The sequence below is a fragment of the Herpailurus yagouaroundi genome, unplaced genomic scaffold, assembly GCF_014898765.1.
Source record: "Herpailurus yagouaroundi ecotype Mexico unplaced genomic scaffold, PumYag 483, whole genome shotgun sequence".
In the NCBI taxonomy this organism is placed as follows: domain Eukaryota; kingdom Metazoa; phylum Chordata; class Mammalia; order Carnivora; family Felidae; genus Herpailurus; species Herpailurus yagouaroundi.
The window spans coordinates 3,071,226-3,097,915 of NW_024412700.1; the positions used below are offsets into that span (position 1 = coordinate 3,071,226).

Below are 26,690 nucleotides of genomic sequence, written 5' to 3' on the forward strand. Positions count from 1 at the left end.
CCCGACGCGGGGCTTGAACCCACAGACCGCGAGATCATGACCTGAGCCGAAGTCGGACGCCCAACCGACTGAGCCACCCAGGCACCCCAGGTACCATTTCTAAAAGGGGAGGAAAAAATCCACATCCAGGGCTGATGCGAGCCATGCCTTTAATGGTCGTTGGTATCAGAACTGGGGTTTCTCCACCCAGAACAGAAGCTATCTGTGAGCGTCCTGCTGGGGACCCAGCCCGCTCCCCTGGGCAGCGTCTGAGTGTCCTTAGCCAGACGGGCATCACCCCCAGCCCCCGGTCCGCCTCCTTCTGGTACAGCCCACGAGGGCAGCCCTCTTACCTGTTCTTCATTCCTCTTCCTGTCCCAGAGCACAGGAATCCCTGCTTACCTACTACGTGATGCCCAGACGCCATCAGCCTCCAGGGCTCCATCCACTCTGTCCCAGTCCGTTTCTGCCACACCATTCTTCCCAGGACATGCCCTTTGCTCCAGGGAGAAGTCACACCTTCATCGCGCTTTCTGGGTTCCTGTCACCTGCCTGCTTCTTTCTTTACTCTGGGCAGGACTTTACACCCACATCGGCCCACACTTCTTTCTGCTCCCTTCTCCTTGATTGCGCTTATGAGTGAGGGAATAAATGAACGAATGCATGTACAAACGCATACACAAGTGTTTAGTGACCGCTGGTTACACGTTTGACACTGAGACCTACAAGAGCATGTTTTGTACTCTCAACAATGATGGGGTGCCGGTCATATCCCCACTTCCGAGAGGAGAACCCTGAGACTCCCCATTGAAGCAACTTGCTCAGGACCTCACAGCTAGTGGCCGGCGTGGTTTTAACTCAGTTGTCCGGGCTCCAAGCGTGGCGTGCTCTTTGTGACGCCACCTTCCCCTGCGTTTCAACCCAGCGAGACTCCAGCCAAATTATGGACTGAGTGGCACGGAGCTCATCTTATGTAGGTTCTTTTCTGCTCCCTGTGTGGAGTGTGATTAGAAGCTCGTAGTAAGGACTGTATTGAATAACTGTCAGATTGGGGATGACCCAGCGACCAGTGTTATCTGATAAGCCCAAGCTGGTGCCTTCACCCGGTGCCACTGCTCAGGGAGTGCGTCTGCATGTCCTATGAACAGCGGTGTCACGAAACACTGTGACTGCTTATGTTCTGTTCGGCATCAGAGAGCAATAGCTAACATTGGTGCTGTTTTCCCGTTTGGATAGGACGAATGAAAGCTCTCTGAAGTAAATAGTTGACCCCTATCAAAATAAAATTATACAGCATTATATAGTACATATAGCCATTCTGCGAGGCCAGGCGGGAAGATACCTAGAGGACCCTGTGTGGTCTCAGACCGCCTGCTTAGGACCACAGCTCCTGGCGATCCCTGCTCCAGTCAACCTGCGCGATCCTGGCTTGGCAAATCAAACAGCCTGTCAACTGGCAAGACAGCTGGAGGAGGGGCTCTTGGTGGTTTGGAAGTAGTGAGGTGCCAGCCCTTGGTAGAAAGTGCCCCCCTGGGGGTCTCTGTCCCGTGAGGAAGTGGAGAGCTGCACTCCTCGGTGGAGGTGCGCTTGCTGGACCCGGGGTGAAGGCCGAGGACCTGGGTTTTCCTGCCAACCCGCCCTCCTGTGTAACTGCCCTCCTTCTCCTTGTTCCTAAAATACAGCTAGAGGTAGCTGCTCAGGAGGGTTGTCAGAATCATCATGCGACTGGGGAAAGACAGAGGTTACACAAATATATTTGCATTAAAATTCATACTTAACCGGTGTTAAGCTTAAAAGGAACCGTCCTCCATTGCCCCCACAAGAACCCCGAGATGAAGGGGGAAAGGTTGCCCCTTCAGAGTTACTGAAATCCAGTGGCTCTGAGTGCCGGGGTCCCTGTGGGCACAGTCTGGGTGTTCATCTGAACTCATGTGGCTGGGGAACCTGACCTGGCCGAGAACTCAGTCAGGATGATGTGGTAGGCAAGAAATCTGACCGCATGTATTGAACCCTCCTGAAGAAAGTCTGGGTGAATAGAAAAGTCAGTACGCAGACAGAAAAGCCCGGAGAAGCATTAAAAAAAAAAAAAAAAAAAAAGACAGTGTCTACCCACACTGCTGGAGGAAAAGCTCGCCATACGGGGGCACTTCAAGCTGTCTGCCCACTGTGTCCGGCTTCCCAGCTACCTTCTGATTACAGTCTCACACAACGGATTCATTAACATGAGCCTCTGGCCAACTGGCCAGCTCTGTTTCTCATCAAAAATTAACAAATTCTCCTTTTTGGTTATTTCGATTCTTATGAATTTGGCCAAGGTGCAACTTGTCCTAAGAGATCGGTATGAATTCACACACTGAACACATCAGGCATCTGAACACAGCCAGGCCCCACCCTGTAGCAGCCTCTCCAAGAAGGGTGGTCCAGGTAGCTATGTCCTGAAGGACGTTCCAACCTTACCAGTGCCTTGTCTGATTTCTTTCACTGGCTAGCTTAGCTCGGTTTATTTCAGCTGCCTTCGTAAAACACACTGAGTGGTTTGGGTACAGAGATGGGAAAGGGTATTATGTCCTATTCTTTCCTTATTAACCCAGTAACGTATGTGCCTTACAGAAAGGCCGTAAAAATTTGTATAACCAGGGGCGCCTGGGTGGCTCTGTCGATTTAGCATCTGACCCTTGATATCGGCTCAGGTCATGATCTCACAGTTTGTGAGATCAAGCCCCGAGGCAGGCTCTGTGCCGACAGCCTTCTTGAGATTCTCTCTCTCTGCCCCTCCCCTGCTCGTGCTCTCTCTCCTCTGTCTCTCTCAAAATAAATAAAAATTACACAAAATTCACATAACCAAAGTCAACTAAAAAATAGGAAAGCAAGATGTCCTTGACAGAGAACCATTGCCCCCCCCCCCCCACCGTGATGACCAGTGTGTACAGGCCTCGTGGTCGATGATGGTGTCAGTGTTATGGGTAGTGATGAGGCCTGACTTCTACCTTTTCATCCTGAGCACTTCATTGGTGCCAAACATGTGGTTTTTCGTCATGGGAAATGTTTATTTCCAGAGTTCAGGTGCCTTCCACCACTGCCAGCTCCTTGTTCATGGCAAGATGCCCATTTCATCCACAGCATGGCGCTAATCGGGGTCCCTTGGCTCTATGGCCCCCGTTGCTATTTTGGGCATGAATTTGGACCCAGACAGAGACAGGTTTTCTGTGAAAGTGATCTTGTCATTATTTTGAGTTCCCAGATGCCCTTATCATATTCATGCGAACCAAACAATAATTGACAAGTTACATCACATTGTCCCCTAGGGACTTGTTACCAATGTAATCCCGGCCACTAAATAGCATTGCAATGGAAAAGATGCTCTTTGTCACAAGACAGAGCACCCGCTCTTGGTAAAAAATGTTTTTTCAGTCCATGGAGAAGAGTGATGAGTGTGTGCATGTGTGTGCATGTGTGCGTGTGTTTATTTGGGGGAAGGAGGAGAATCCTAAAAACAAAACTTCCTAATTTAAGTCTAGCACTTTCTCCCCCTCGTCCACCTCTACCCCATTAAAGTCAGCCTGAAAATACTTCCAAGTCATAAATTTGTCATGAGAAGCCAGAGCTGTGGAAAGGTTGTTGCCATCCATACAGTAGTCTCTACAAGTGAAATGATATGTGAAATATTTTCATAAAGAGAAAACGTGGCAAAAACATTCTTCTCCATCCAACTTAAGGGATTCCTCGCTAAATGGTGTCAGATAGGGATTCTGGGACAGATGCTCCAGAGGGCCTTAACATGATCTGCTCAGGAATTCATAGGCTCTAACCGATCCCTGCAGGTCTATGACAGTGACCCACAGAATGTAAAAAAGGGTGCTTTTAGATGAGGGAAATGCTAATTGATGTAAAGATTTGTCCAGATTGTTTTCAAGGTGTTTTTCTTTTTGTCTACCAACAAATTGGATTATTTAAGGAGCCATGTTTTCAAAAAGTTATTTGTTGACCCCAGAAATTTTATTTAATCATGACCAAAAAAATGGCTACCCCTTGGATAGAGGTTTCTGTCAGACAATGTTCTGAGCACTTTGTGTATATCCCTCCTTGACAGCTTAAAATTTGCCTATGATGTAAAGACTATCACAGCCCACTTTACGTTTGAAAAACCAGGTATGGGGAAGGAAAGATGCCCAGCTGGCCAGTGGCAGACCCAGCATCACAGCCAGGCAGTGTGGTCCTGGGGTTAACTCGCTGCTGCCCTCTGCAGGTGAGCGACCGCCATCACCAGCACTCGTGTCAACACCACCTCCAAGATGGCCAGGGGGAAGATAGCTATACTAAAGAAGTGAGCTCAGAGTTAAAGTCATGAGAAGAGAAAGCAAGTGTCTCCAAAGAATCTGAACTAATAGGACTAAGGTCTCAAGGAATAAAAACGATGCTCTGGGAGATGGACTGACAAAAGGCGTTCAGTAATGAGATTTGTAGCGTTCGTAGACTCGGTTGTGTTATAACTAAGAAACATCAGTACTAATTATAGGGAATGATGGGTCGCTGAGCACAGGTGAGCCCCGTTTCTCTCCGTCCTTGTGAGGCCGTGTGCTTTATTCCTATCTGGTCTCTGTTGAAGAAACACTTCCCATACAAAATCCAGAGGTAAATGATAAACAGTTTTGCTGGCATCGATGTGACCCTGTTGCCAGTTTCTAACATCACTCTTTAATCATCCTTCAAGATTGTTTTGTGAATTCAAAGGAGGTTTTGCACAACGTAGCAAAGGAAGCAGCCAATCTCATGGTCTCCGGAAGTATGATGATCTTGTGCGTGCATGGAGACGAACGACAGAAATCATACATCCCGGGAGGGGTTTAGGAGATTAACAGTGACTAGTTAATTATGCATCCTTAATCAGTCAATGCACGTATACTCACAGAATACTTGGCACTGCGTATGAATTACAGAAAAAAGGGGCGATCTTTCCAACGTCACGTTTCCTACTTGGTTGGGGAAGCCACCACATAGACCAGTTATCATGTGAGAAGCTTTCTGAATCCTGCGAATCAAGATGTGTGATATTTAAAGTAAGAGTAATGACGAAGAACCTGGTAAGCACACGTGTAGCCCCGTTCTCAGAGTTTAAGAAGCGGTGTTTTCGGCCATCCCGCACTGAAGATGCATCAGTTTTTACTATACATCTGTCCCTGGCACCACAGAGCACAGAATAAATAAGCATTTGCCTGCAAAATCTTATTCTTTACATCTGACCACATATAAATGCAAACAGAACAGAAACATGAGGCTGCCGTTTATAAAAGCCAATGGTGAGGCAGGTGCAAATATAAGTACAAAGGTACAAGCGGCATAAGGTTCCTGGTCTGTGGGCGTCAGGTGTGAGGGTAGGAGGCTCTGATGCCATGCCAGGTGGGCAGGTAGGAAGGTGGAGGGCACAGAAGGGCCCCGCGTGCACGCCATACCCCGTGGCTGCTGCAGCACAGCTGGCTGAGGGGTGCCCGTCAGGTGCCCATATCTCCACACTGGAAGCAGTCTCATCTGAGGCCCACTCTCCCCTGTCCCCTTCCCTCTCCATCCCCACAGCACTGCCTTGAGCCTTGTGCTGACCACAGTCCCCCGCACCCTGTGGCCCTTCCACAGGCTCGTCCCTCTGCCTTGAAGACTGTCCTCCCAGACCCCCCTCCTCCACCCACACACCTCCAGGGATCACAGCGTTGAGAATCATTACTCGCCATTTGCATCTCCCCTAGATCGCGGCTTCCCCCAGGAAGCCTTGCCTGACCTCCCCAGGTGGGTCGGCTCCCCCCACTGTAGCCCTCCCCTGGGCCCATAGCGCGCGACGGGTTCAGAATAAGCTTTTGAGCACAGCACGGGTCACTTCCCTGGGTGACAGAGCCTTTCCCACAGGCTTGATGCTTACTATGACTTGACAAGCAGTTTCTGGAAGAAGGGGTGAGGAGCTCCGGGCAAAGACAGCACAGCTGCCTCTACCACTTTCAGATGCCCTCAGACCCCACCCATACAATAGAAAGTGGTCTGGGGAGCAGAGAAGATGAGGAGGAAACCAAACTTTGAGTTGGAACGCAGAGGAAGGGGGAACCGCGCTAAGCCAACGCAAGGCAGCCAATTCCCAGGCCAGGCCCAACCTGGCTTCTGGGGACCCCAAGGCCCTCGGCACCCGTAGCACAGGCGGTGTTCGACCTCCCCCCCACCCCCCGCCAGGGCCATTTGTCCTGGTTGGCTGTGGCTTCTGTTCTGATGGATCCGATCTTTAGAACATCACCCCTGATGAGAGGTTGGGGAAGGGGGTGTGGAAGAGAAGCAAGAAAGATTGGGAATTATGAAGCCCTCAGAACCCCAAGTTCCTCTCCATAGGTCCTCAGGAGACGAGGGGTTTCTTTCCTGGAGAGGACAGAACAGAGGCCTCAGGCAGAGGGACACGGGGAGCAGTGTAAGGTCTGGATCGAGGACTGAGTGTTGTGTGTGGCGGGCGGCAAGAACCCTCTCCCCCGTCTTCCTCTTAGATGTGCGGCGGCCGCACTTGCCCCCCAGGGCGGGGGCCCGCGGGTCGTCCCCACGAGACCCTGACAACAGGGACGAGATGGGCCAGGAAATGCTTCTTCCGCTCTTCAGAACTGCCCGTCAGCTCATCAGCCCCTGATCCGGTGAAGTGTGGATGACTGGTCAGGAGTGGATGTGAAAGTCTTCATGCGAGGAGAAGAAAACATGGGGACAGAGCCTCCTGCCAGCATCCTCGGAGAGATGATACATTGCTCTCGTGAGACAACACAGTAATGTTCTGTACATTTCAAAGCAAAAAGCTCCTAGAAATTAAGAAGATGACAGAAATGAAAACTGGACAGAAAGGCTTAAAAACGAAGGTGAGGACATTTTCCAGGAAATGCAAGAGAGAAACAGATGGGGGAGGGCGGAGGGAGGGAGAGACAAGATGCAGAAAAGGAGGGAAGATTTTGAGGACCAGCCCGGCCATGTGGACGCTTCTTAGGAATGTGCTGCTGTGAGAAGGAGCCCCTGTGCTCTCCTCCACTCGACACCGGCTCCCGTGCCCACAGCACCGTCTCCCAGCGAGACTCACCTGGCACAGGTGCCCCGGCATTTAGTGATGGAGCCCAGCCCGAGAAGGCAGGGCCATCAGAGGCAGGACAGATCAGTGCGCTGAGGTCCCAGCCAGGTGCGTGTGGCCACATCAGGGAGCTGCAGAGAAGCTGCTGGGCTCCTCTCCGTTAGGACTGAGTCTCCCTCCAACTGCTCGGCACAGAACTTGAGCTCAGCTTCTGGCTCAGCCTTCGTGATGCACAGATGGGCGGCCCTGGGGAAGAGGCCGCTCTGAGCGAGTGGGAGGTGGCAGAGGGCCTCTCTGACGAGGATTAGCCCAGAAGGCTCCCCTCTGCCTCGTCCTGTGCCAGCCTGGCCGCAGCTGGCCTGTCGGAGCCCTTGCCCGGAGCATCCCTGCAAAACAGGACTTTGAATAACAAGACAGTTGCAGGTCTGATTCTGAAAATAAGCCCCCAGGTTGGATAAAATCAATACGGAAGTTCTAAGTTGTGCCTTTGGAGTGGAAAGGCATGACACGGTGAGTGGAGGGGCAAACCGCCATCAGCATAAGGGGAGACAGAGCGCCTCGGGGTCGGCCCCCAGAATCGGCAGTGGAGTCCTACGAGGAGAAAAGACTTTCTCTGCAGGACTTTCTCTAGCAGGATGTGAGCTAGCAGTGATCCCCAGCAGGGCAATGCTGGAGAGAGAGGGGGGCTGGACCTCAGCGCCTTCGCCCGTACCCCACTTAGCTATGTGGCTACAGAATCTGAATCGGTTTCACTCCAAAGATGTTTTTCCTCTGTACTCTTCATTACTTCTGCGCTTTCTAATTTATTGTTTTCCATTCCCTCCCTGAGCTGTTGGAGACGTAATGCAATCTGGCTTCTCCAGGTTGTTCTTTGGTCAGATTTATTATTGTGAAGTTTGTGCTTTTGTTTTTGTTTTTGTTTTTACTATCAACATACAGTTAAATTGGTCCAAAATAATTCCTCAAAGGACCTCATTAGTGTCTTCAGATCGTAGACCCAGCTCTTGGTCAGAAGGAGCGTTCATCAGGGACCACAGTGCTCAGAGCCCGAGAGCCCTACCTGCTACACGTGTGTGCAGTGTATGTGTGATCAGGTCCTGGGGGCTAGGTGAGGTGCCGTGGTCAGCTAGCAACCCGGTGCTCGTTCTGAGAGCCGTGGGCAGCCCACACAATCAGAGTGTGGTTCATTGAGATGCAGACACTGGGCGGTTAGCGAGGCCACTTCTCAGTCTTTGGTTTAGTTTGAAAACATCTGGAAAGCTTATAAAAGTGTATATTTCTAAGATGCATCTGGAACTAGATGTATTAGGAATGATTTGGTCAGATCCAGGGAGATAGAAAACCCAAAATAACAAGGGCTTTTACAAAATAGAACTTGTTCTCTGACTCACATCCCGGGCCCCCAGGCAGATGCCCACAGAGTTGGGGACCCAGGCCCGCCATCTTGCTTTCCAGCCTGGTGGCCTCTGCCTCACAGTCCTTGGTGGACAGAATTTTCAGCTAGCAGGAGAGAACAAAGGGAAGAAGAGGAGACTGACTCCATTCTAGGACACTTCCTGGAAGCTGCATGTCCTTGACCAAATTTAGTGCAAGGCCTCCCCCAACTGCAGGGAAGCCGTGACGTGCTAGCAATCCAGGGCCAGCTCTTGGGAGCACAGGAGGGATGTTATTGAGCGTATAAGGAGTTCCTCTCTGTGCACAGTGCACGGAGGACAGAGACCAGGAATCTGTCTTCTTAAGTGACTTCCTCAGGACTCACGACGCAGGTGGTCTTTGGACTGCTTAGAGACGCCCTAAGCAGCTCACTCACCACACGCATCACATGTTCCCGCACACCAGTCTTGTAGTCTGCTGAACAAAATGCTCATAGCACCTTACACAAATCATCGAATTTATCCTGAGAAGCACCCAAGAGGTGGGCTTTATCATCCCCCCCTGCAAATAATTCCAACAACTTCTCCCAAATACTTGACCACACAGGTGTCCGTGACTAATGTGCAAGTGGAAGAGGTAAAAAAACAAGTGGCAAATGTTTCAGGAGAGTGGGGTAGAGATAATACAGAGGGAAGAATGAAGGAAAGCAAGACGTATCCATTGAGAGGGGTGAGTAGGCACTTCTAGAAGAAGGCTGTTGATGCCGTACATTGTGGCTCATCCATGGTGGGGGGAGTACTTGGGTTCTGTAAGTTCTTACTTTCCCTCATCCCATCTGCCCATAGACAGGTTGGCTGGCTGGTGGGAAGTTGTTGGGGGACACGGGAAGGTGGCTTTGCCCTTTATATATAAATACAATGTCTGCACCTTTCTGATGATGCCATGAAGATCACTGTGTCCCAACCATCTTAAGCCACGCTGCACAATGCTTTCTTCTTATTTTCCTCGTACAGTACTCGTGCCAGATGTTCTACTCACTATGACTGAATAACAAATTACCCCAAAACTGGATGGTTTAAAATTGGCAACATTTATTTCGCTCATAAATCTGCCATTTGCTTGGAGCTCAACAGGGACAGCCCATCCCAGCTCCACTGAGTGTCAGCTGGGGCAGCTTGGAGGATCAGGGCCGGACTCATCAGGAGACCGGCAGATGATCAGGAAAGTCAGCTGAGACATCAGCTGGGTCTGTTGGCTTAAACTCCTCCATGTGGTCCCTCCATTGGCTTGGGCTCCTTTGCCGCATGGTGGCTGTGTTCCATAGGCACATTTCCCAAAGAAGGGGACCAGGGAGTACATTACTGCCTCTGGGACTCGACCCCAGGGGTCTCACAGAGGAATTATGCTTCATTCTACTCATGGATGCGATGAGACGGCCTCAGTCAGTTTCAAGGAAATAAACTCCATCTTTGGGTGGAGAGCACCAGGGTTTTGAAGAAGCATTTGGGACCAGGAATATTGCTATGGCCATGTTTGGAGAATCCCACTTATACCACAGGCCAAAAGATTTTGCTGAGTTTTCTCTGTGCAGTTGATACTTTGAATATACTAGATATATTAAATACGCATTTTCAACTACACCACACACACTTGGTCCCGACATTCAGATGTGGACCTCCTTGAAGATCATATCCACAGAGGATTGTCTAACGGAGCCCCGTTCTCACTGTGCAAACGAGGAAGGCAATCTTCCTCATCTCAGCTGTCTGCAAGCTTAAATTTAAGGAATGTTCAAAGTTTCTCCTTAATACGTGAGGCACGCAACCCTCCATCCCATATGGCCTCTGCATAAGTGGTGCGACTTCTTACAGCCTCAACCTTTAATGGCAAACCTCCACACTGCCCACCGTTCCTAGTGAGCATCTTCCTAGTAGCTCTTCCCGGCTCCTCTTGGAAGACGTGATTGAATAGAAAAATGTATATTGTTTATGAATCCCTTTAAGTCACAGTAGAAGCAGACGTTTTAGGTATAGGAAGAGGAAACTGAAAATGTGACTTTCCCCAGTGTTCCCCATGATGCTTGCTCGTGGCAGCCAGAATGTTTGGAACCTGCAGATTCACAAGTTTATGATGAAACGTTATCTCTTCTTCTCACTCTGCTTTTTTTATGCTATTGAAATTGGGCAGTCTGTCGGTCTTCCTATTGTTTGGCTCATTGCTGAAGGTCAGAAATCCAAAGAAATATTGTTGATATTGCTTATGAACACCATCTTATTTCAAGACTTTATAATTCAGCAGACTTTTCTCCAGTTCCGGCCAGTAGGGTGGCATGGGGGCCCCTCCCAAGCCCTGCCCAGGCTTGCCACCTGCTACTGTCTCCCATGGGACTGCTGGCCCTGTGCAGATAGGCAGGGCAGGAATTCCAAGTCTGGGAGCACATCCTGAGGAAGCACCAAGAGCGTGAAGGCTTGGCACTGAGTCATTAAGAGGTGGTGTGGCAGAACGGAAATAACCTTGAACCTGAAGTCTACAGATGAGGCTTAACGCCCTGGCAGCCCGCAGCCATGGCCAAAGTCTTTCTTTTCCTTTCCCTCCCTCTTCTCCTTCTTTTTCCATGTTTTCCTCTCCTACCTCTTCTTCTTCCTCTCCTTCTCTTCCCTTCCCTGGCTTTATGGAGATGTAGTTCACACACCGTACAATTCATCCATTTAAATTGTACAAATCAGTAGGTTTTTAGTGTGTTCTCAGAATTGGACAACCACCCCTTCATTCAATTTTTGAACATTTCATCTCCCACACAATATGCTTTCATATTCAGCTGAAGCTCCAGTCCCTCCCACTCCTCTCTCATTTCTTTTTAATTTAATTTTTTAATTTTTTAAATTTACATACAAATTAGCATATAGTGCAACAATGATTTCAGGAGTAGATTCCTTAGTACCCCTTACCCATTTATCCCATCCCCCCCTCCCACAACCCCTTCCATAGCCCTCAGTTTGTTCTCCATATTTATGAGTCTCTTCTGTTTTGTCCCCCTCCCTGTTTTTATATTATTTTTGTTTCCCTTCCTTTATGTTCATCTGTTTTGTCTCTTAAAGTCCTCATATGAGTGAAGTCATATGATTTTTGTCTTTCTCTGACTAATTTCACTTAGCATAATACCCTCCAGTTCCATCCACATAGTTGCAAGTGGCAAGATTTCATTCTTTTTGATCGCTGAGTAATACTCCATTGTGTGTGTGTGTGTGTGTACCACTTCTTCTTTATCCATTCATCCATTGATGGACATTTGGGCTCTTTCCATACTTTAGCTATTGTTGATAGTGCTGCTATAAACATGGGGATGCATGTGTGCCTTCGAAACAGCACACCTGTATCCCTTGGATAAATGCCTAGTAGTGCAATTGCTGGGTAATAGGGTAGTTCTATTTTTACTTTTTTTTTTAAGGAACCTCCATAGTATTTTCCAGAGTGGCTGCACCAGCTTGCATGGATTGCCACCAACAATTCAAAAGAGATCCTCTTTCTCTGAATCCTCACCAACATCTGTTGTTGCCTGAGTTGTTAATGTTAGCCATTCGGACAGGTGTAAGGCGGTATCTCATTGTGATTTTGATTTGTATTTCCCTGATGATGAGTGATGTTGAACATGTTTTCATGTGTCAGTTGGCCATCTGGATGTCTTCTTGGAGAAGTGTCTATTCATGTCTTTCGCCCATTTCCTCACTGGATTACTTGTTTTTTGGGTGTTGAGTTTGATAAGTTCTTTACAGATTTTGGATACTAACACTTTATCTGCAATGTCATTTGCAAATATCTTCTCCCATTCTGTCGGTTGCCTTTTAGTTTTGCTGATTGTTTCCTTTGCTGTGTAGAAGCTTTTTATTTTGATGAGGTCCCAGTAGTTCATTTTTGCTTTTGTTTCCCTTGCCTCCGGAGACGTGTTGAGTAAGAGGTTGCTGTGGGCAAGATGAAAGAGGTTTTTGCCCGTTTTCTCCTTGAGGATTTTGATGGCTTCCTGTCTTACATTGAGGTCTTTCATCCATTTTGAGTTTACTTTTGTGTATGGTGTAAGAAAGTGGTCCAGGTTCATTTTTCTGCATTTTGCTGTCTGGTTTTCCCAGCACCACTTGCTGAAGAGACTGTCTTTATTCCATTAGATATTCTTTCTTGCTTTGTCAAAGATTAGTTGGCCATACGTTTGTGGGTCCATTTCTGGGTTCTCTGTTCTGTTCCATTGATCTCAGTATCTGTTCTTGTGCCAGTACCATACTGGCACTTGATGATTACAGCTTTGTAGTATAGCTTGAAGTCTGGGATTGTGATGCCTCCTGCTTTGGTTTTCTTTTTCAAGGTTGCTTTGGCTATTTGGGGTCCTTTCTGGTTCCATACAAATTTTAGGATTATTTGTTCTAGCTCTGTGAAGGATGCTGGTGTTATTTTGATAGGGATTGCATTGAATATGTAGTTGCTTTGGATAGTATCGACATTTTGACAATGTTTGTTCTTCCTATCCAGAAGCATGGAATCTTTCTCCTTTTGTGTGTGTGTGTGTGTGTGTGTGTGTGTGTGTGTGTGTGTTTTCTTCAATTTCTTTCATAAGCTTTCTACAGTTTTCACTGTATAGATTTTTCACCTCTTTGGTTAGATTTATTCCTAGGTATTTTATGGTTTTTTGTGCAAAGGTAAATGGGATCAATTCCTTGATTTCTCTTTCTTTTGCTTCATTGTTGGTGTATAGGAATGCAACTAATTTCTGTGTGTTGATTTTATATCCTGCAACTTTGCTGAATTCACAAACCAATTCTAACAGTTTTTTGGTGGAATCTTTTGAGTTTTCCATATAGAGTATCATGTCATCTGCGAAGAGTTAAAGTTTGACCTCCTCGTGGCCAGTTTGGATGCCTTTTATTTCTTTGTGTTGTCTGATTGCAGAGGCTAAGACTTCCAATACTATGTTGAATACCAGTGGTGAGAGTGGACATCCCTGTCTTGTTCCTGACCTTAGGGGAAAAGCTCTCAGTTTTTATATAATCTCAGATGATATTAGCATTGGGTCGTTCATATATGGCTTTTATGATCTTGAGGTATGCTCCTTCTATCCCTACTTTCTTGAGGGTTTTTATCAAGAAAGGATGCTGTATTTTGTCAAACACTTTCTCTGCATCTATTGAGAGGATCGTATGGTTCTTGTCCTTTCTTTTATTGATGTGATGAATCATGTTAATTGTTTTGGGGATATTGAACCAGCCTTGCATCCCAGGTATAAATCCCACTTGGTCGTGGTGAATAATTTTTTTAATGTATTGTGGGAGCTGGTTGGCTAATATCTTGTTGAGGATTTTTGCATCCATGTTCATCAGGGAAATTGGTCTATAGTTCCCCATTTTAGTGGGTTTCTGTCTGGGTTTGGAATCAAGGTAATGCTGGCTTCATAGAAAGAGTTTGGAAGTTTTCCTTCCATTTCTATTTTTTGGAACACCTTCAAGAGAATAGGTGTTAACTCTTCCTTAAATGTTTGGTAGAATTCCCCTGGAACGCCATCTGGCCCTGGACTCTTGTTTTTTGGCAGATTTTTGATTACTAACTCGATTTCCTTTCTGGTTATGGGTCTGTTCAAATTTTCTATTTCTTCCTGTTTCAGTTTTGGTAGTGTGTATGTTTCTAGGAATTTGTCCATTTCTTCCAGACTGCCCATTTTATTGGCATATAATTGCTCATAATAGTCTCTTATTATTTTTATTTTTGCTGTGTTGGTTGTGATCTTTCCTCTTTCATTCTTGATTTTATTCATTTGGGTCCTTTCCTTTTTCTTTTTGGTCAAACTGGCTAGTGGTTTATCAATTTTGTTAATTCTTTCAAAGTACCAGCTTCTGGTTTCATTGATCTGTTCTGTTTTGTTTTTTGGTTTTTTGGGTTTTTTTTTGTTTTGTTTTGTTTTAATAGCATTAATTTCTGCTCTAATCTTTATTATTTCCTGTCTTCTGCTGGTTTGGGGTTTTATTTGCTGTTCTTCTTCCAGGTCCTTAAGGTGTAAGGTTAGGTTGTGTATCTGATATCTTTCTTCCTTCTTTAGCAAGGCCTGGATTGCTATATACTTTCCTCTTATGACTGCCTTTGCTGCATCCCAGAGGTTTTGGGTTGTGGTGTTATCATTTTCATTGGCTTCCATATACTTTTTAATTTCCTCTTTAACTGCTTGGTAAGCCCATTCATTCTTTAGTAGGATGTTCTTCAGTCTCTAAGTATTTGTTACCTTTCCAAATTTTTTCTTGTGATTTTGAGTTTTATATTGTTGTGGTCTGAAAATATGCACAGTATGATCTCTATCTTTTTGGACTTACTTAGGGCTGATTTGTGTCCCAGTATATGGTCTATTCTGGAGAACGTTCCATGTGCACTGGAGAAGAATGTATATTCTGCTGCTTTAGGATGAAATGTTCTGAATATATCTGTTAAGTCCATCTGGTCCAGTGTGTCATTCAAAGCCATTGTTTCCTTGTTGATTTTTTGATTAGATGATCTGTCCATTGCTGTGAGTGGGGTGTTGAAGTTTCCTACTATTATGGTATTACTATCGATGTGTTTATGTTTATGATTAATTGATTTATATATTTGGGTGCTCTCACATTTGGCACATAAATGTTTACAATTGTTAGGTCTTCTTGGTGGATAGACCCCTTGATTATGATATAATGCCTTTCTGCATCTCCTGATACAGTCTTTATTTTAAAGTCTAGTTTGTCTGATATAAGTATGGCTACTCCGGCTTTCTTTTTTTGACCATTAGCATGATAGATGGTTCTCCATCCCCTTATTTTCAATCTGAAGGTGTCTTTAGGTGTAAAGTGGGTCTCTTGTGAACAGCATGTAGATGGATCTTGTTTTCTTATCCATTCTGTTATGCTGTGTCTTTTGATTGGAGCATTGAGTCCATTGATGTTTAGAGTGAGTACTGAAAGATATGAATTTATTGCCATTATGATGCTTGTAGAGTTGGTGGTGTTCTCTGGTCCTTTCTAATCTTTGTTGCTTTTGGTATGTATGTATATATGTATGTATGTATTTATATATTTTTTTTCCATCTTTTCTCCGCTCAGAGAGTACCCCCTAAAATTTCTTTCAGGGCTGGTTTAGTGGTCACAAACTCCTTTAATTTTTGTTTTTCTGGGAAACTTTTGATCTCTCCTTCTATTTTGAGTGACAGCCTTGCTGGATAAAGAATTCTTGGCTGCATATTTTTCTGATTCAGCACACTGAATATATCCTGCCACTCCTTTCTGGCCTGCCAGGTTTCTGTGGATAGGTCTGCTGCAAACCTGATCTGTCTCCCCTTGCAGGTTAGGGAGTTTTTTTCCCTTGCTGCTTTCATGATTTTCTCCTTGCCTGAGTATTTTGTGAACTTGACTATGATATGCCTTGTTGATGGTTGGTTTTTGTTGAGTCTAATGGGGGGTCCTCTGTGCTTCCTGCCTGGATTTTGATGTCTGTGTCTTTCCCCAGGTTAGGAAAGTTTTCCGCTATGATTTGCTCACATAACCCTTCTACCCCTCTTTCTCTCTCTCTTCCTCCTCTGGGACCCTTATGATTCTGATGTTGTTCCTTTTTAATGAGTCACTGATTTCTCTAATTCTTAAATCGTGCTCTTTTGCCTTAATCTCCCTCTTTTTTTCTGCTTCATTATTCTCTATAAGTTTGTCCTCTATATCGCTGATTCTCTGTTCTGCCTCATCCATCCTTGCCACCGCTGCATCCATCCATGATTGCAGCTCAGTTATAGCACTTTTAATGTCATTCTGGCTATTTTTTACTTCTTTTATCTCTGCAGAAAGGAATTCTAATCTATTTTTCGGCTCCAGCTAGTATTCTTATTATCGTGATTCTAAATTCTGGCTCAGACATCTTGCTCGTATCTGTGTTTGTTAAATCCCTGGCTGTCGTTTCTTCATGCTCTTTCTTTTGGGGTGAATTCCTTCATTTTGTCATTTTGAAGGGGGAAAAGGAATTAATGAGATAGAAAAATTAAAATTAAAAAAATATTAAAATTAAAAATATATTAAAATTAAAAACACACACACAAATCGAATAAATGATGCTAGATTCTATGTGTGTTTTGTCTGGGTGTTGAAAGTAGTTTGACAGATTAGAGAAAATAAAGGGGGGGAGAGAAAAATAACAAGTTAAACATTTTTGTTTAAAAAGGAAATCGTTTGAGGATTTGAAAAATAAATACATTGAAGTAGACTAAAATGAGATGATGGCAGTAAAATAGAATTTGAAAAAATATACACAAAAGTAAAGAATAAAGTAGATAAAAATTTAAAGAAAATTAATAAAAATTAAAAATAAATATGAATCTTTTCCTTTTCTGTATTCCAGAAAAAGAAAAGAAATGAAAGAGAAAAAAGATTTAAAGAAAGAAAAAAAAGGAAATCGTATGAAAATTTGAAAAAGTGAATACACTGTAGTAGACTAAAATAAAATGATGGAAGTAAAATAGAATTTGAAAAAATGTACATAAAAGCAAAAAATATAATGAAAAATTAAAGAAAAATATTTTTAATAGAAATTGAAAGTAAAAACGATGTTTTTCTCTTTCTGCATTCAAGAAAAAAAAAAGAAACGAAAAAGAGAAAAAAGAAAAAGAAAAAAAGGAAATCGTTTGAAAATTTGAAAAGGTGAATACACTGAAGTAGACTAAAATAAAATGATGGAAGTAAAATAGAATTTGAAAAAATCTACACGAAAGTAAAAAAATGTAGTAATAAAAATTTAAGAAAAATATTTTTAATAAAAATTGAAAATAAGAGTTTTTTCTCTTTCTGTATTCAAGAAAAAGAAGTGTAGAAGAGAAAAAGACACAAAGGAAGAAAATTGAATAGATGAACCTGCTAACAGATTGAAGTAGGACTGAAATTGCTTCCTTTTCCCGTAGAAGTCAGTCCATGTAGCTCTTTATAGTCCATAAATTAAGCCGGCGGTGAGGTTTGTGTTCTTGAAGAGCGAAGTTGGCCCAGTTGGGCGGCGCTCGGTGTGACGGCTCCGCTCTCCCCTAGATGGCGCTGCCAGCCTCCCGGGGTGGATTGTTTCCGTGCTCCTCGGTGCGCATGCGCGGCAGTGGTTAAAAATGGCGTCACCAGGCCAGCCAGTCTGTTCTCCCGGATCAGCAATCGCGCACCCGTCCTCTGTCTTCAGCTCCCGTCCACTCCCCTCTCCTTCGCTCTCCGTGACCAGGCCCCAGGCAGTACCTCGCTCCCGAGTTTTGTCTCAGATGCGGCTGCTTTCCCAGGCCCTTTACTTCCGAAGGAACTCGGCTTTGACCCGCTCCGCCCCTCTGCGGGAGGGTCTCACCGACGGCCGAAGGAGCAACGGCCAAATGTCGGCTGCGCCCAGGAACGCCCGCTGGACCCTGCTGCTGCCGGTGCCCCGAGACCGCGGTCAGGTGCCAGCCCGCCCCAGAAAAAGTTCGCGAGACAGTGTAGCAGCAGCATTTCAGGGATTGTGGAAGATCGCAACACACGTCTGGCACCAGGCTTCACCCTTAACGATCTTGCCCCAGCACCAGCAAATGTGGCCGCCTTCCGGGGTCTGCTGGGACCAGGTGGCCTCACAGCCTCTACCAAATGTCCTTCCAGCAGTGGAACCGCTTTTCCCCGTGTGGCCCAAGAACCTCCCGGACCCCACTCTGTTCCTGGGGATTCGCCCTTCCCACCAGAGCACCGCCAGGTATCGAGCTGCGGAGTTGCAGACTGCACTCCCCTTGTTTACAGTCTTAATGGAATTTAAACCCTCTCCTTTCTCCTTTCTCCCTTCTCCCTTTTTAGTTTAGTCCCTGCGGCCGTTTCCCATTTTCCACTTTCTCTCCAGCTGCTTTTGGGGAGGGGTGCTTTTCCCGTATTCTGCCCCTCCCCCCAGTCTCCGTCCTCTCTCCGCTCACAAAAGCACCTCCCTTCCTGCACCTTCTCTCTCCCCAAGTTCACCTCTCCGCGCACGTTCCCTGCTGAATTCTGTGGTTCAGGTTGTGCAGATTGTTGTGTTAATCCTCCAGTCAGTTTTCTAGGTGTGCAGGATGGTTTAGTGTTGGTCTGGCTGGATTTCATGGACACGAGACACACTCTCATTTCCTTCTTTGATGGAAGTTTCTGAGCACCTGTTAGACACTGAATATACAACAACAAATAAGTCCCAAGCTCCCTTTTACCTAAGAAACTTTTCATGTGACTTAATTTGGTATCGTATTTGTGATCACGGTGTTAGAGTGTCCCCATGAATCGGACGGGGGATACATCCAAGCATTTCAGAGTGAGCCACCCCATCATCTTTCAGTGACTGGAGTAACCCCGCAGCAAAACTCCTGTATCAGATCCCTCCTGAGGAAAGACCTTCTGATATGCCAGAGACACGAAGACACTTAAAATTAATGGTAGGATGTGTTCTGGAATGTTGGCGACTCGGGAAGGATTTATGCCTCTGATGAGTCCTGCCCCCAAGAATTTAACCATGTAATTTAAGATATGGGTAAAAACTGATAACACGAATCTTTAAGTTCTGCATGAGTTTAAAGTATCACTAAACCTGACCAATCAGCAATTGGCAATTAGACTAGGTCCCATTGATTTATCCACGCACCCCTCCATTTATTCATTATTCAGGTAATATTTATGAGCATTCACAAGGGGCAGACACTGTTCTTGACCGGGGGGTGTATCTTATATTTTTATATTACCCACCATGCCACGCACCTAGGAATACTCAGAAAACACATATCATTTGACATTGCTAGGCCATTTTTTGGTGTCTTTAGCCATGAAATAAATGTTAGGAACCAGAAAAGCAATTTTTAGTTTGACTTTTCCAAATGCTGTTTTTGTTGGGAGGCTTTTCAGTCCCTTCAACTATCTTAGAAAGATAAATACATAAACTTTGCTGCAGTAACTGCTCTTCAAAATTCAACATGATTGATGCCCTGTGTTGTTTATTGCTCAAATAAGAAAAATCAGAATGGACTGCACGATCATTTTGAGATATGGCAAGTCCAGATAATTTTATTCTAACTTAATCATTTTTTTTTTTTTTTTTTTTACCAATCCATCTCCTGGAGGTGATTTATCACAGAGCCTGCCATGCGTTCTTTAAAATAAATGAATAAAGTTTCAAAAAGACAGAAAAGTTACAGGAGGGCACTAACCAACCACAAAATAAATAAAAACATACTTTCGTGTGTGGGGGGGCTCACACACCCCCCCCCTAAGAATTGCAGAATAATCCAGTCCACGAGGGGAAATGATTTGATGGCAATGAGCTTTCATGCAGAGAGCACTGCTAGCGGTCCTCAGTGTGGGAAGGAGGCATCCGTACTGCTTTGACGGGAGAATGTGCTCCACAAAGAACCACCATTGAGTGGACACGGCAAGCGTTTAGCAGGTGAAACTTCCTCGGAGGCTGTTTTTGCTCTGCTCTCTGAATGTCTTTCTACTTTGTTCCTTAAGTCAGTTGGAGATATTTTTTTCTCCTTTGACCAAACCAGGAGATTCATCTTTAGACAGAAACTAATCAGCTTGATGTCATCGAACTCATGGCTTCTCCACTTTGGGCCTCAGTTTAAAAAGTGAAGGGTATATTAATTTCATGGGGTTGTGGTAGCAAACTACCACAAACCGAGTGACGTAAAACAATAGAAATTCATTTCCTCATGGTTCTAGAGGCCAGAAGTCCAAAATAGAGTGTCCCCAGGGCCATGTTCCCTCAAAACCTGTAGTGAAGAACCTTCCAGCTTCTGGTGGGAGCCATCTGTCCAGCCTGTGCCTCTCCTGTCACGTGGGCTTTTCCCAGTGTGCCTTCTCCTCCTTTTATACAGGAGATTGGGGTTGGATTCAGCCCACCCTAATTGAGAATGACCTTATTTTAACTCAGTGACATCTGCAAAGAGCCTGTTTGCAAATAAAGCCATATTTCCGGGGACTGGAGGTTACGGAAGCGGGAAAGATTGGAATCATGGTTGAGAAGAAGGTGACTAACCAAGGCCGAGTAGACATGGCGGGAAGGGTTAGTACCCAGCTGACAAGCACTACACTGGCTTCGTGCTTTCTCTGCCAGTTTCCAGTGGCCTAGGTGTTTGTATAAGGGGGTGGATTGAGCATAAACCCAAGCTGGGTGTTTGCTAGGCTGGGGTAGAGAAAGAATGGTGCAAGGAAAGCCATTCCATGGATGGTTTGAGCAGAGGACGGACGACCATCAAGGGAGTCATTGAAGAAAGGACCCCCCCTTGCGAGGGGGAGTTGAGGAGACTGCCCTGAAATCAAGCAAATCTTACACCATCACATTCCAATGCAAAATATAGGTTGATTTCATAGAAACAGGGTTGAGGGTTGGGGTTCCTAAACCCATCCCCATATAATACAAGAATCAAGGTGCTTGTTTTATTGCTGAGTTCTATAGAGTAAATTTGTCCTCCTATCTGATATATTATTGGACCTTTAGTTAAAGTTGCATATGAATAGTGATTGCATGATCAACTTAATTATTTACCATTTACCAATTTAAAAAACTGGCATTTATTGAATATCTACTCAGTCAGCTCTGTACTACCTATTTTCATATTCAGTGGAACATTAAGTCCAACCCTGGAAAGCAAGCATTTTTATTCTCATTTTACACATGAGGAAACAAACTTGGGTTAAGTTTCCCTATTACCCCACACCCTACCGCTGGTTAGCGGCAGAATTCAGAATTAAATTTGCAGCCTCTTAGAGCTCTTCCCAGCACATCCCAGCTTCCTGCACTGTGTGAGGTGCTTGCACCATGGTATTTTCCTAAAGACGGACTGAAGCAGCTCTGAGGCATCGTGGGGGCATTTAACTTACAGAGATGCACCAGCTGGGAAAAATAAAGACAGTTCCGTCCTTAGACTGTGTTACAGTTTATAAATAGTGATTGTTTCTCTTGGTTTTCCCGGCCCTTCTTTAGGGGAAAGGGTCACTCTTGTCCCGCTTCCTCATTAAGGCTGGTCTGAGAGTTGTACCCAGCCTCCTGCTCCTGCTGGAACTTGGCTTTTCCCGCTAGCCTCTGCTGTCTTCAGGCTGTAGAAGCTTGTCTGATGTGTTGGCCATGAGGGGAAGAGGGTATACGTGAGCCCTGGAGAAGGAGTGAAGGTGACAAAAGAGGGATGCACGTGTGGTCATGGTATTGAAATCTTCTAGGACACTCTGTCTACCTGGAGATACCACTTCCGGATAGCATTTATAGGAATTTACACTTGCTAGGTGAAAGAGACGCTAATCTCCTGCTGTTCTCGATTATCCCAGACAGTGGCATTCATTACCCAACAAAGAGAATTTCGGTATTCAGTAAGACTCTGGAATTTTAACATTTCTTTTTTCCTACGCTGTGCTCCATGCTTGGAAAATTCTAGATAAACCCAGGCCAAATGAATTTGTTAGGTTTGCCGTTAACCTTGCAAAAACATCTTTTACTTAGAGCCACCACCATAACCCATCCATCCCTCCTCATTTGTTTGTCACCTCAGTTGCATGAATTGAGTGCTTATGCCGTGCTAGTATTAAAGACTTTTTCGTCAATTCAATATCAAGATTGCAGTATCGTGGGAAGGAAATTCTCTAATTTTAATTCATTTCTATAATATTTGTTATAATCAATGAGATAGAACCTATTCAATTTTTTGAATTTTGTTTAGATTTCTATTTTAAAGTAATTTTAAACGAAGAAAAATTGCGAAAACAGGACAAATCATTCTCTTATATCCCTATCCCTGCTTCTCCTATACTCCTGCAATACTGTTAGTGTATTTTATAACCACAGTGTAATTATCAAGGGCAGGAAATTAACATTGGCACAGTATTATTAATCCACCTTATTTGAATTTTACCAATTTTTCTACCAGTGTCTCCTTTCTGTCTTAGGATCCCACGTTCCTTTAGACATTATTTCTTTTTAATCCCCTCCAGCCTGTAACATTTCCTCACTTTCCTTGTTTTCATGATCTTGACACTTCCAAAGGTTATTGGTCAGCTGCTTTATAAAGTGAGGCTCAATTTGGGCTTGTCTTATGTTTTCTCACGATTGAAGTGAGGTTATGCATTTTTGGTGAAAATACCATATAGATGATGCTTTTCTCCTTCCCAGCACATTGTACCAAAGTGTTCATGATGATGTTGATGTGTCTTATTTCCAGTGACATTGACCTCAATCTCTTAGTTAGGTTGCTGTCTACCAGTTTCTCCACTGCAAAGTTGCTGTCTTCTCCTTTATGACTGATAAATATCTTGAGGGGAGATGCTTTGAGGTTATGCAAATCCTGTTTCTCTTCAAACTTGGGTTCACTAACGTAAGCACCTATCAGTAGATCTTGTCTGCAACATTCATTAATGTAAGCCTAAGGGTGATACTCTTCCCTTTCTTTTTCACAGTTATTAATTGGTGTTCTCTTACAAGAAAGCTGGTTTCTGTATTTGATTACTTATTTATATTAATATGGACTCATGGATATTGATTTTATTCCACGGATGAATATGATACTATTATTAATTATTTTGTCACTCATATTTTTCCAGCTTTGGCCATGAGAAACTCCTTTAGGTTGGCTTCTGCATTCTTCGAACAAGGATTCCTTTCTTTCTGTCTTTCTTGAGTATTTCCTCATTTTCTGGCCCCATAAGATGTTCCAGACTCATCCTGTATTTCCCTGTTCCAGCCTGGATACAACTACTTCTCCGAGGAGGAGCCTTATTTATTTTATTGGATGATGGTGTTTAGAGACCAAGATACGGGCACTGAGTGTGCTCATGGTTTCTGGGGGTCATCGGTTCTAAGCCTCTCCACGAACAAAGCAAGGACATATATGTATGCACACTAACCCCTGGACACACATATATCTACATTTTGCATCTATGTATGTATTAGAAACCATGAGTCTGCACCAATACCTCTGATTCCAGGCCAACTCCACACAGTTCATTTTAGCCTTCCCCTTTTCCTTGTAGCTTGTTTTTCCAACAGTAACAAAACTGGTTTTCATTCTCTCCAATGTATGTACATATTTGCAGGGTAGTTTAATTCCAGCACACATATTAAGTAGTTTCAGAATTGCTAACCCATAGTTCAGAGGGATCTTTTTGTCTTTAGCTTTATGCTATCCAGTCGAGATACTGTTTTCTGATATTGCTTATGTTGGTTCTTTCCTTCCCCACCCTTCCATGTAGTTTTGTGATTTATCTGAAGTAGGGTTTTACTTTGTTGTGGTGTTGCTATTCTTTTTTGGGTTCCCCCACGTCCTGATTGCTTTTTATTGTTAGTTTTGTTTTTGGAGTGTGCAAAAAGTATGTGAAACCCCACTATGGGCTAAGACTGGACGTTATACCAATAAACATACCCCAGAGAAGTGCTTCTCCTTCCTCATGCAGACACCTCATGCCCAATCCCTCCTTCTTCCCACCCACCCCCTATACATAACCAACCTCTGGTTTCTGGTTTCTGCTTCCTGTGTTGTTTTTTTTGTTTTGTTTTGTTTTGTTTTTTCACAAATGAGGATGTATGTATGTGTATTTTCTTAGATCCCTTTCTTATATGATGGGTCACATACTATAGATGGTCTGTTGGACTTCACATGCTCCATGATGAAAATCACCACAATCAGTTTATAGAGGTCTTCGTTCTTTCTTGCAGCTGTACCATAGTACCATTGTATGGATGAACCATAGTTTGTTCAGCCACGTATTGTTTCCAATGTCTTGTCATTACAGAGCTGCAATGAACATCACCTTCTGCATATCTATTTTTGTATTGTTAGAGGTATATCTTCCCGGAAGTGATGTAGTTCAAAGGATAAGTGTGTATTTTATCAGGTGTTGCCAAATTTCTCTCTAAAAGGACTGCACTATTTTTCAGTGCAAAGTATGAGGACACCTTTTTCCTCACAGCCTCACCAATACAGTGTGCCATACTTTTCTTTCTTTTTTGGGAGGGCATCGGGGAGCAGTTTCATAGGTGAAAAATGGCGATTCAGTGAGTCTATTTCTATAATTTGGCGTGCGTTTGGTGCTTTTTAATGTATCTGAGGACCTTTTATATCCTTTTTGTGATTTGTCCGCTCATGTCTTTTTCTCCTGTTTCTACTTTTTTTGTCTTTTGTCACCTCGATATTTTAGAGTTTTTTAAATACATAATGGATATTCACTCTTTGTCCATGGTACATGTTATGAATAATTTGTCCCAGTTTGTCAGTTGCCTTTTGTTCATGATGTCTTTGTGAGGCAAAAAAAAACTTAAAAATGTTTATGTAGTCAAATGTATCACTCTTTTATTGCTTCTGGATTTTGAATCCTCCTTAGAAAGCCTTTCCCTATGTAAGGTTAAAGAGGAAGTCACCCATGTTATGAAAATAGTTTGGAACATTAAAGACATACACATGGTAGGGTTTGTTAAGATTCCTTTGCAACTGGGAATGTTAAGACCCCTCCCTTATTCTTCTAAATAAATGCCTGGCCATCAGCCTTCCCGGCTGAGTCCTGTTATCAATTGTCATCCACTACTTAGCAACTAATCACCCCATCTTCAAGCTTCCCTGGTCTCTTTAGACCCAGGGACCCCATCTAAAACTACGCGGGGGTATTGAAGACTATCTCGCCTTCGCCAGTGCTTTTTACTCTTAAGTGAATTCTGTTTTGTCCTGGTAGTATTATTAAGTATTAGCAACTTTAGAAGTTTCTGCTGACTCAAGCCCAGGGTCGGCACCTACTCACTTTGCCTCCCTTCCCTTTCTGCCTCATCTCCTTTGTTCTCCTAAAATTCACCTTCCTCCTCTTTCAGAGACCATTCAGCCACAGCCTCTCAGTGGACGAGTGAGCACCTTCACAGCTATGCCTTCTGCATGACGCACATCATAGCCAAGTGATAGGGCGTAAACCCGACAGAGTCAGGCCCATCCAGCAGAACACAGATATAACGTCATCTGAAAAACATATGAAAATGAGTCTTTTCCGCATGTTGTAGATAATAGTAGCTACAAAATATACTGAAGTATTTAAGACCTATACAAGTGTTAGGTTTTCTTCATGTTCATTATGACATTTATTTAAGCACCTTAGCAGGATTTTGTTAGCATAGTATTTTGCATATCAGTAAATAAAGAACCTCAGTGATGTCTGAAAGGAAGACAGTCTTTCAACCTTCCTCTCTCCCTTTCCTTCCTTCTCTCTCTCCCTCCCTCCCTCCCTCCCCGTGTAAACCAAAGGGTGAAGTCTGTCCTGAGGCCACTGGTTTTGGAAGGTCAGAATGACCTAGCAGTATGCTTAGGAGAGAAGCCATCTGCCAGGAAAACCCAAGATAGAGACAGAAGCCACAGGGCTTGCCACTGCATAGTCATGCATTTCCATTTGTAACGTTGACTGGTGTTGGACGTTTTAATAACTGACCTACAGACCTCTGCTGGTTGTCTCTTGATAAATATTTACTATTTGGGTTAAGCAGTGACGGGCCAGTCTCAGCTTCATTCTGAAGAAGTCTAATGGAAGGCTGAGACATACTATGTAATAACACGAGCTTCTGAAATTCATACAGTGGCTGAAGGGAAGAAATGAGAGGAGGAGGATAAACATAGACCATTCTTGTCTCCCACCATGTTGATTGATTGATTGGTTGTTTCTTCATTTATTTTCTTTCAGGGACCCTCAAAGTCTGGACCCACCGGAAGTGAGCAATGCGAAGCTTCAGTATGCAGGGTGGGGCCCCAAAGGCCAGCAGCTGGTAAGCCAATCGAGCTCAGTGACCAGGTTTGAATTTGATGAAGTTTACACATTGTAGGCGGGATCCGCTCACTACGTTCAGGGTCTGTGTTTGCATGAGTTGAAATTTGGAAAGGTACACCAGAATATTCGCCTGTGTAAAATGGACATTTCTTTTTTTGATTAGAGAATTATGTAACACGGTTCCCAGATCTGAGACCCTTGAAGTGGTCCCCACTTAGCTAGCTGCGTGTAGACTCCAGACGTACCGTGAGGTCAAGGAGATAAACCTTGTCGAAAAGACCAATGGGAATTAGCAGAGTCACGGAGCCGTTGCGGGTTTCTTTCGTTTTGCTCTTGGAAGCCTGGCTCTGTTCTTCGGAGGGTTTTGGGAGAAGGTGGATTTGCTGGCCATCGTGGAGCCGTCCTCCCTGCGAGCGGCGTCGGCATGCGGCCAGCGCTGCCTCATGGCTTCACATCATGTCCTTCTGCGTCTTGATGCTGATTACATACAGCGGCATTTTAAA

General features: G+C 44.5%; 1 protein-coding gene across 3 annotated transcripts in view; it reads left to right on the top strand.

Moving 5' to 3' along the window:
* The window catches only part of DPP6 (dipeptidyl peptidase like 6), a 941,878-nt gene that overhangs the window by 744,539 nt on the left and 170,649 nt on the right, over positions 1–26,690 (top strand). For all 3 annotated transcript variants that reach the window (XM_040464519.1, XM_040464518.1, XM_040464517.1), the window contains exon 7: positions 26,104–26,185. In XM_040464519.1, the coding sequence (XP_040320453.1) occupies positions 26,104–26,185 (82 nt within the window). The remainder of the gene's footprint in view (positions 1–26,103; positions 26,186–26,690) is intronic.